This window comes from Diplotaxodon limnothrissa, linkage group LG20 (genome assembly GCF_057381915.1).
Source record: "Diplotaxodon limnothrissa isolate DT_005_m linkage group LG20, D_limnothrissa_male_GT1.1, whole genome shotgun sequence".
Lineage (NCBI taxonomy): Eukaryota > Metazoa > Chordata > Actinopteri > Cichliformes > Cichlidae > Diplotaxodon > Diplotaxodon limnothrissa.
The window spans coordinates 37,624,378-37,635,500 of NC_140615.1; the positions used below are offsets into that span (position 1 = coordinate 37,624,378).

Sequence of the window (11,123 nt, forward strand, 5' to 3'; positions counted from 1 at the left end):
CGTGATGTGCTGTTACAGTCTTGACTCTGTCAGCAGTGAACAAGTCTGATACTGAGCGGGCAGCTTCGACGCGCTCGGCGGGTCGCTGGGGTTTAGCTGGCAGCGGCGGGCGCCGTCTTGCTGCAGAGCCGTGCGAGCAGACCAGCCATCTGCAGCAGGGAGTTCACGCCTTCAGCTATCCGCATGTGGGTGTAGCCGATCTCCTGCAACAGAGAAACATTGAGATGGGACGAATCTGCGTGTAGAGTCGTTGTTAAAGGAACAGCTGAAACCTTTAGGAAGCGTGAAACTGCACGCCTGCTCGACTCAGACGGTCAGAAATGAGACAGAGTTTAAATGAAGTTACCTTTGAGTATAGTAACGGAAGAATCAGTCACAATACTCAGATTACCAACAGTTTTTACTTCAGTCACACACCTGACCTGGTAAAGTTGGTTTCTATTTTAATAACTTCAGATGTTTCCCACAAAAAATATAAAAGCAACTCAAAGTAGCCTGAAAGTACACCAAGAGTATCCCAGTGAAATTAAAATGTACAAAGATCCGTGAGCTCTGAAGCCAAGACTTGCTTCAAGAAATTATTTAGAATAAAAAGTAAACACAGGGATTTCTACAAAGCAGATTTCAACACTTGAGCTCCTCCAGCTCAGACTGAGCAGCAGCTTGAAGCTGCTGCAGTGCTCGACCGAAACGACGCCATAAAGTGCTCACGGGTTTCTGCCTAGAGACGAGCTGATGAGTGGGACTGATGGATGCAGACGGTCTGTCATGGTGAAGCCGTTTCACTCCTCGATCTGTTCCCGTCCTCACCTCAGAACAGGACAACATAAATAAATCATGGAAGCTGGAATGAGTTTCCGGGGAAGGAGGTGGCTGTGGAGAGGAAAGTCTGGATATCTCAGCTCTGACATTTGCCCTCAGGAACACGATCCAGGTAAAAATCAGTGTTTGGGTGCCTGAGCTCAGAAAGTTCAGGAAAATTCCCACTACGAAAACCTAAAACATCCAGATCTATAACAGCAGCGGGGAGGGCGTCTGTTAGCCTGTCCTGTGGTGCTACCAGAGCAGTCCATCAATGGTGTTCAGCACTTTGTTTAAGCTTTCCTTAAATCAGTAGCCATCAGTAGAACTGCTCCTCAGTTATTATTCATATTTCCTGAGCGCTCAGATGTACGCAAGTGGCCACCGTCCGCCCAAGGCAGCAACCCAGCAGACAGCAGCATCGTCCTTCCTGTTTCTCTGCGTGACAGGAAGCTGAAAAGGAAAGCAGATGACAGCTGCTCGAACCAGCACAGTTGACAGTAATTTAAATTTAGAAAACAAACAGCGGTACGTGAGCCCAGTGAGAGTAAACAGGCGTTCAACTGCTCTACCGGAGCACTGAGTAATCACATCCTGCATGGGCGTGGCTTAGCAGCCGCTGACTTATGCCTGGGTGCCGCTCACAGTCACAGTCTGACAAAGATTTGCATATTACAAGTCAGCCTTGCAAAGAGAAGCAGCTCTGAGTCCCGTCCCCTAGTTAACAGAAAACCTCCAGAGTGTGTGAACAGTGCTGACAGTCCCCCGCGGGTGACTCCTCCATCCATCCAGTCAGCAGGGGATTTCCCCGTCAGGTGACTCAGGAGGGAAATTCAGTCACATCTGGTGCTCTAACAGGGATCTTTGTACAGCAGCGTGAGACTTTACTTCCTGTTCTGTTGCGGAAGAAACCTTTGGTTGAAAGTTGGTTTCAGTTCATTGCCTACAGTGCTTAAAAATAAGAAATAAGCAGAAGCCTCAAGAACCTGAAACACAAACGTCAGAGGAGGAAGAAAAAGCAATGAGTGAGGCGTTTCCTCTGAGTGAGCGTGGGTAAACAGAAAAACATGACCTCACCGTCAGATGCACACTAATAAATCTGACCTCTGCTACTATTCTGAGCAAAGGGCTCAGACCCTGATCACATGATCTCACAGACCCGCTGGGCACGTTTGCATGTAAAAGTTCTCAGATGTATGCTGATCCTCATCTGTGCAGGACCTTCCAGAATCTGGAGTTCCACTCTGAAGTTAACAAGGAGCTGGTGCAGTGAATTAGTAACTGACACGCGAGTAACTCGCAGAGTCCTGAGCAACCTGCTGACGCTCCACGATGAACGTGATGAAATAAAGGAACTCAACTGTAAAAGATTTCAGTGATTTAACGTGAGCGTTTAAGTGAAAGCTGAGTCAGAAGTTACACCAAAAGAGGAAGCGGCCACAGAAGGACGCGCTCAGGGTCAGCAGCAGCATCTGTTCCACGCGGCAGGATTTCACCGTATCCAAGTAACATTAGGGTTAACTCTCGGGTTTCTGTACTCCGAAGGTGGTTCACTTCCTAATGGGGTAAATCGCCATGGCAACTTATACTGCAGACCAACAGGTATGAAATTATCGTCTACTGACCAATCAATTCTCCAGAAAAAGACTGTCATCACTCCTGGACGATTCTCTGCTGGGAGAGCAGGAGCGTCTGAGGAATTTGTGTTTGCCTGATCACTAACAAATGTTTACTTCTTTTTTTCCTGTTCGCAGCACAATCAGACACTTTTCTGTTAGCATTAACATCTGAGGTTGTGTCCAAATTCATGGGCTGCATCCTCCTGAGGACCCGGCCTTCTCTGTCTACGTGGGCCGGGTCCTCAGAAGGTCGGGTAGGCCGGAAATAAACAGATGTGAAATGGGACGGTCTCGCCTTCAGATTTGTGTCACCGCTGACTCAGTGGAGTTTAATGAACTCTGCCGTCTGCTCCTTGCTATCTAAAAATATAACAGGACACTGGCGTAAATTCTTGACTGTCTCGGTCAAGAATGTGGTGTATAAATGTAGTTCTACCTGCTCGCCCCCCGATGTCTCACACTTCTGTTTAATCAGTTTTCTGGTTGACGTTATTCAGCTGTGTGAAAACTAACTTTAATCTCAGCCAAACAGATTTACTCACGAATAAAACACTGAAAAAGCCAAACAGTAACATTTGTAGGTTGTCTAAGTGACTTATATATCACGTTTAACCTGAGTAGCGAAAGACAGCGATGATCTGAACATGATGTGCCGGGAGTTGTGCCGTTCTCGACGACTTCAGTGACCCTCGAGCTCCCGACTAGCAATCGAGCTGGTGGGTAACAGACGACTCCGAAAACATCGAAGCACTTTTGCAAATATGCGATATCTTGATAAACCGAGCAGATATTTGATGTTTACACAGCTACTTTCTCGCCTGAAAATATGTTAAAAGTTTATTTTGTGACCCAGAAAGAATAATAAGAGTAATTTTAATTTTAGTAGCGGCCGCCATTGTTGAAAACTGGAATTGGCTGGGCCGCGCTATGAATTCTGGGATATGGTGGGCCACGAAGGACACACCCGACCCATCCTTCAAATTCGGGGAAAAGGAGGACGCATTCGTCGGCTGCATTCGGAGGAGTCGACGAATTTGGACAGCCTTCGGCGCGTCGCTGTGACGTAATCGGTCTACGAATGCGGCCTCAGGAGGACGCAGCCCATGAATTTGGACACGCCCTGATACTAAAACAGAACAACTACACTCTCAACTCATATCTTGTACAAACACTATATTTGAATTCGGTTTATATATTTAATCTCAAAAGTGCATCATGCTGTGACGGGAATGTCCTTGAATTACTGTGGTGATGTATAAGTGTAGTTCTACACTGACTGCTTACCTGCTCTTCCCCGATGTTTGGTAAATGAGTCCAGATAACGACGCCTGCCTACGAACTCACTTCTGAAAACACTAATGGCGGCGTACGAGTGAAGGGCTTTATTTATTTTTATAAACTGCTGATGCTGATATAAAAATCTGCCTTCACAGAGCAGCTGCCATGTGCTGGGACCACCAGAGGTTTACAAGTTGTCACGATCAGCTGATTTTTTTCGGCGCCGTTGATGAACTCACCTTGATGAACTCCAGCTTCAGGTACTCGGCCATCTGGTAGGTCTTACAGACCCTGAAGATGTTCCCGATGATGTCCACTGGAGAGTAGCCCAGCGCCCACAGCTGCTCCACGACTTTGTAGGCCTCGTCGATGTTCCCGTCCACGCAGTGTCCCAGCATGCTTTTCACCATCAGGGGGTGGGGCTCGTCGCACACCTTAAACACGTTCTCGCTGTTGATGTAGCCAAAGCCGGAGTGAGTGGACTGCAGGTTGTTCAGCGCCTGGAGAGAAAAGGCCAAAACAAGTTCAGAAAATCCATGTTCAACCTCTGGGATGAGCGCCTGACTAAGCTCCGCCCCTCACCTGTCTCATGTCTCCCTGCGCAGTGAAGATGATGGCTTCCAGTCCATCGTCGGACACTGAGAGGCGCTCTTTCTCCACCACTTCCTGCAGCCGGACGAGGATCTGGCCGTCGGTCAGTTTGGAGTAGCGCAGCACGGCGCAGCGGGACTGGATCGGCTCGATGATCTTATCGGAGGCGTTGCAGGCGAGAGCGAAGCGCGTCGTCTTCGAGTAGATCTCCATGATCCTCCTCAGTGCCTGCTGAGCTCCGTCTGTCATGCTGGGAGGATGGAAACGTCACAGAAACTGCTCTCAAATCAGCGTTCACGCCAGACTGACTATTTTACTGTCAAACAGCTTCGCCTACACCCCCACCTGCCCACCCACGGCCTGAGGTAACCCACGTCACTCAGGCCACTCACACACACAGACTCTATACTCGCATCAAGTCCTTTGCACTACTTATGTTTTTCTCCTATTTGTTGTTTATTACTGCACAGCGTGGAGCACCCATCATTTTTTGTACATGTACAATGACAATAAAGGGCTATTCTATTCAATTCTATTCTTTACTGTCAAACAGCTGCTGCCGAGTCACATGTGATGGAGGGCAGGTGCAACTGAGCAGGTTGTCCGGCTGCATCTACGCATCAGTTACACCATGACTGATGTAAACTTTTTATTTTCATTCACAGCTTATATTAAGTTCACTCTGATAAAATGTAAAAAAGCCTAAATTTTTTTATGTTTTTTATTTATCATTCAATTATTAGTGTTGATATTATTCAAATATGTTAAAATGTTGTTTGTGCAAAATGTATATTATGACACAGAAGGAGCCGGTCCCCACCGTTATGGGACGATATCGATTTAATGTTTTTGATATCTCGGCGGACTAAAACCGATTTGTCCTACAGCAGCCACCGTAGCCAGGAGCACACCCTAGACTTGGAGGGATGAGAAAAGAACTCAGTTGACTGCAATCTACTCTACCTCTGATGAAGTGTGTGATGTCAGTAAAGTTTTACTTGCTTGTCTTTTTCACTCTGCACAAACGGACTTTACGACCGAAGGACCTCGGCTGAGAGATTTGTTGGTTTTTTGTGCTTTTTTAGAGAACAGTTGACTTTCGCCGTTGTGTGCAATGCAGTGCTACTGAAGCTTGACTCGTTCTGTGGCTTTCGTGGGAGCAAAGCATGTTTTCTGGAGCTTTCACAAAGACGGGGACCAAGAGACAAAAGCTCAGTGTGAACATGACCGACGAGGGCGCTGCCAGCAGATCTTTCTGCTGGCAGCGCCCTCGTACTTCATGTTACCTTGAAGTTTTAGCCGAAGTATTGGAATTTCCTTGTTTTTAAAAAGTCACTGCACGGCTTGCTTACCTGTCGGCTTCGTCCAGAATGATGATCTTGTGCCGTCCTTTGGGCAGTGTGACCTTCTGCTGAGCAAACATCTTGATCTTGTTCCTCACCACGTCGATGCCCCTGCAGATAAAAAGCTTAGTCAACTCCCAGTCCACCAAACAACCAGAGGTCGTCCTGAGCGGCGCCTCACCTGTCGTTGGAGGCGTTCAGCTCCAGCACGGCGTCCTTCATCGAGGTTCCCAGCAGAGCGCGGGCCAAACACAAGATGCTGGTGGTCTTTCCAGTGCCGGGAGGACCTGAATAACAACATGCATGACTCAGCCAGTGTTTCCCAATTATCTGCCTGGTGGTAGGTGGTGATTATGCAGCACACATCTTTAATGACTTTAAAGCGTGAGAACACAATTCTTGGTTTTTTTTTTTAATTTTATTTTTTCTAATCCACACGGGTTCATATGTAGAAATATTCCCAGACTAATATTTGGTTAAATGTCCCTTAGCAAGCTGCACTTTGACCTGATCCTTTTAGTTGCCATCAACTAGCTTCTGTTATAACTGACTGGATATGTGACCGCTGTGGTGAATTGGTGAGTTTCCTGATACAGGCTTTATTAGCCTGTTGCACAGAAGAGTGACAGGAAAGCAGAAGGAGAGAGAGGGGAAGACAGGCAGCAAAGGGTTCGGATTCGAACCTGGGCCAGCCGTCCTCAGCCATACGGCATATGGTCACCTGCTCATCACTGTGAGCTACACTGGCGGCCCCACAACCAACTTTTAAGTGTAGTTCAAAATTCTCAGAGTTGCGATCAGACTTTTGGAAAGACTATTCCTTAATGTTATCCAAAACTACTTTTGATGTGTGTTTGGGATCACTGTCCTGTTGAAACGCACAACTGTGTCTTAGTTTCAACCATCTAATTGATTTGATTTGATATCAAGCTGACTAATTGGGAGATTGTCATCCTCCTTCATCCTTTGTGGAATGTACCAGTACCACTGGCAGCAAAACAGTCCCAGAGCAGGATGCTGCCATTACTAACGGCTTGACAGTTGGTGCAGTGTTCTTGGGTTTTCAAGCATCATATTAACTCCTACAAATGTCTCCTCTGACCATGAAACGCTTCTCCAGAAGGCATTTGGCTTGTTCATCTGGGCAGCTGCAAATTTCAGGTGAGCTTGAAGGTGTTGATTTTGGATTATGGGCTTCTTCCTTGGTCGTCTTAGTTCACGGAGATGCAAAACTGGCTTCACTGTGGACTGTGACACTGGTGGTCCAGCAGTTTCCAGCTCATGGCAGTGTTGTGCCACGACAGGTCCTGAGTTGTTCCAGAACATCCTAACAAATTTCCTTGCACCTGAGGGGAAAAGTTTAGGTTTTCCTCCAGACACATCTCCAACCTTACAACCTCGAAACTGCAGTTGTTTACAAATTACTAAAAGACAACTCTCCAACTTGTGAATTTACAGTTGTCCTTGTTAGAACTACACCAGGCTCTGAACATTCATAAATCCAATGAATGCATATATATTTTTAATTTTTACGTTTATTAAAGATGTATGCTGTACAATCATTTCATCTTGGAAAAAGAAAAGGTCAAAGAAATGAAAACCCTGAATGACCCTGATAGTCATACCTCTGATGACTGGATGCACAGCTGTATTTGGGATCTAGTTTTTTAAGTTGTGTGTGACTGAGCTCAGTCAAAGAAAGCGTGATCTTGGTCTTTAAAGTAAACCGATGAGGAACATAACACCATGTGTCAGAGATCTGTAATGTTGCATTACATTTTGGTAAAATGATGGTCAAATGTCCACCATAAAGAAGTTGTGCTTCTCAACTCTGAAAATGTGCTTCCCCCCCCCCCTGCAGGTACAAAAGTCATTTAGGAGTTTCTCAGCAGGTAATCAAACTTTTTGGTAACTTAGTTCTTCCTCGAAGTAGCTGTACTGTTTCTTCTCCTCCATACAGGCTTCCTGTAAATTAATCTCTAACCTAGCGGCAGCCTGGGGAGCACATAACCCTTCCAACCCTGTGCATGAGAAGTCCTAACCGTGTAAAAGTCCTCACTGACCTGCAATGATTATGTTGGGGACGTTTCCCTCTCTGGCGAAGACCTCCAGCCTGCTCACCGTCTCCTCGTTTCCCACAATCTCGTTCAGCTTCAGCGGCCGGTATTTCTCCACCCACGGTAGCTCGTAAGCGCTCCCGGAGCCTTTAGACGAGGACTCTCCGGCCTCCGTGTCCGCCTTTTGTCCGCTTTCTGTGGGTTTCTGCTTACACTCAGTCTCCATCTCCACATCCATGATGTCTGTTTCTGCTCCCTGACAGCCCGCGAACGGAGGTTTCCCTCCCTGACAACAGCGCCACAGCAAACAAACTCCTCATTGGCTGAGTGTTTATGGGCGAAGGTCGTGATTGGCCAAGGAAAACCTCGCGATGTTTCACATTCACAACGGTATAAACGCGAGATGTTAATAAAAAACAAAAAAAAAAAAACGTTTCACGTGAAAACGAATTTATTTACTCTTTCAACTACATGTAATCGTATTTTAATTTTTTTATTTTTTTTTATTTTTTGGGGGGGTCTTTTCAAAATCCAATATGAATGATTTACTTTAAAAATGCAACGATTAGTCGATTATTTCAGAACAGAAACATACTGTTCACAACTTAAATAATCATTTTAGTAGCTTTAACTAAACATTTACTCATTCCTGCTCCTTTGTTATTGACATTTTAGGACCTTCTTGTCATGCTTGAAGTTTTTTTCCTTCTGTTTAAACAAAAATACATCAGTAATGCACATTTCTCACCGTTTTCTTGCTATTTTACATGAAGATTATTTACACGTTGTTTTCAGTGGCTGCACGTAGTTTTGAAATGGGTTGTATTCTTACACACAGGCACACTCATGCTCAGTATCAATTATTAGGTACACTGCAGTTTAAGTTGGTTCTAATGGGCCAAACGTGTTCCAGGAAAATTACACCAATACCACCACCATTATACCACCAGCAGAAGTCTGAACTGTTGACACAAGGCTGGATCCACGTTGTTTATCCCAAATCCTGAGCCAACCGTCTGAAAAACAAATCAAGGCTCAGAGCACGTAACATTTTTCAGTCTCAGTTTCGTGTTATTAGCTGACAGTATTGGTCTTCTGCTGCTGTAACTCATCTGCTTCAAGGTGTTGTGTATTCAGAGATGTTCTTTTACATGCCTCGGTCGTAACTGGTTGTATGACTTGCTGCCTTCCTATCAGCTCTGACCAGTGTTGGGTAAGTTACTTTAAAATAGTAACTTAGTTACATTACTAGTTACTTCTCTCAAAAGTAACTCAGTTACTTCAAGTTACTCGTTACTTTCAAAGTAACTAGTTACTAGGGAAAGTAACTTTGGTTTTACTCAGAATTCTCTTGTTAATGTGTTGCTTCCATAACTTTTCCAGTCTTCTAGCTTGCTTACTTGCCACAGTGCACTGTGCCACCTACCAATAGAAAGGAAAAGATAATGTGCACATTTCCACGAGAGAAATCCCACGCCTGGACCGTCATTGACTGCTGCCATGATTCTAGCCTACGTCACAGCGTCATGTGCGCCTTTTACATCCAACACAAAAACTGCAGTCGTGGTGCTTTCGATTGTACTCAGAACTCGGAAATTCTGCCTTCTGAATAGGAAGATGCAGGTAACACCAGACTGCAGATGAGCTGCATACAGGGCTGGACTGGGACAGAAAATCGTCCTGGGCATTTTGACTAGAGACCGGCCGCCATTATAGGAAAAATCATAAAGCCTTTGAATGATAATAAACACTGTTGTGACAGTGATGTGCACTGTTCTGATGGTATATATGCATCAATCTATCAATCGTTTGTTGCAAGACTCAGATAATTATTTTTTAAAAGCGAGACATTTTAAATGAGAATAAGAAAGAAAAGTATTTCTTTGTGCCCCCCTCTCCCTGTTAATGCCCTACCTGCCCCCTGGCAACACTTTGCTAGAGCCGCCCCTGCACAGTTACCAGCTGTCAGCTGCTTAGAAAAGGATCCTGGTGTTATTTGTCTCTCAGAAACAGTTCATAACTTCCCTTCAACTCATTCATGTCACCTAAAAGGTAAACCTGTTTCTCCATCACAGCTCTGATGATTCAGTAAGGACATCTCCTGGTTTCATCTTCATGTTTCCCTCTCACCACATATCCAAACCAACATCATGACCAGCAGCTTTACAGCTGTGGCTCCAGCAAACATCAGCTGATACTAGAAATTAATATTAAATAAATTCTAACAACAGCTGATCAAGCTTAAACGTGCTGCTGTTGTTTAGCGCGACATCCGCTGGTTTCCTCTTTCGGCGCAAAGTGGGCGATAAACAAACAAGAGAGCCGATCAGCTGATCACTGATCAGTTTTCATGATTGAAGTAGAAACGGAAGAGGGAGGGGGGAGAATGAAAGAAGAAGAGGCAGCTGTGCAGCAAAGACACAGAATAACTCCAGCTTTGTGTCTTTTTCATTGTAGCTGAATTACGGGACAAACTGTTCCTTTTCACCTCAATAAGAAACCGTAATATTTCCTCTGAATACCAGACGGGACGGTTGGCAACTCTAATAACTTATGAACAAAATAAAGTTCAACATCATTAACTTCATAGCACCACCCAGCTGTATAGAAACTCCGTCATGCTAGCTAGCACGCAGTACAGAAAAAGTCAGCACAACGAAAATAAACTCCACCTAAACTTGGTTCATATCTGACCCAGAGAGACTGCAGGTCATAACTTCTTACCTGAAGTTCAGTTCACACTCGGACCGGCGGCAGCCTCGGGTCTCTTTTCCTTCTGCGTCCCCTTTCCTTCATCCACCTGCTGGCCTCCACCACTTGCTAATGTTACTGAATCTGTGGAAGCTCCGCGATAGCCACCACACGAAGTAACGAATAACGAGCCTATCTAAATCCCAGTAACGAGTAACGCGTTCCCGGTTTTGGCATAATAACTAGTTACCGTGCTCGTTACCACAATAATAACGTAGTTACTGTAACGCGTTACTTAATAACGCGTTAGTCCCAACACTGGCTCTGACCTCTGGCCTCAACAACACATTTTATCCCAGAGAACTGCCGCTCACAGCCAAGATACAACACAGAACGGGACAAATTAAATCGATCTTCTCATTGAAATAATTTTCTTAATTTTTTGCTGTGTTCAATTTTAGTTTTATTAACTTAAAAAAATAAATTTATTTAAATGAATTATTTACGTTTGCTGCTATTTGTTTATGATTCTCTCCATATAAATTTTTATAAAAAATATATATTTTTCTTTTTTTTTTAAATCTTTTCTTACTTATCTAAACGTAGTCTGTTTGTTTTATTTAATATTTTATTTTAATTTAATATATTAGTTTTGGTGTTTTGCTTCCCCTGCTGGTGACTCCGGGGTAGTTCGCGCGTCTCCTGCCGGAATTCGTCATCGTCCGGGTCTGAGCCGTTTCCTA

General features: G+C 44.8%; 1 protein-coding gene across 1 annotated transcript; it reads right to left on the reverse strand.

Moving 5' to 3' along the window:
• Nucleotides 1-87: 87 nt before the first annotated feature.
• On the reverse strand, nucleotides 88-7,927 carry rfc2 (replication factor C (activator 1) 2). Its single transcript, XM_085344522.1, has 6 exons — nucleotides 7,696-7,927; nucleotides 5,814-5,919; nucleotides 5,642-5,743; nucleotides 4,281-4,539; nucleotides 3,938-4,198; nucleotides 88-203 (listed from the first exon to the last, which is right to left on the reverse strand). Exons 1-6 carry the CDS (start codon nucleotides 7,925-7,927, stop codon nucleotides 93-95), a joined length of 1,071 nt encoding a protein of 356 aa, XP_085200648.1. The 3' UTR covers nucleotides 88-92.
• Between the last annotated feature and the right edge of the window lie 3,196 nt (nucleotides 7,928-11,123).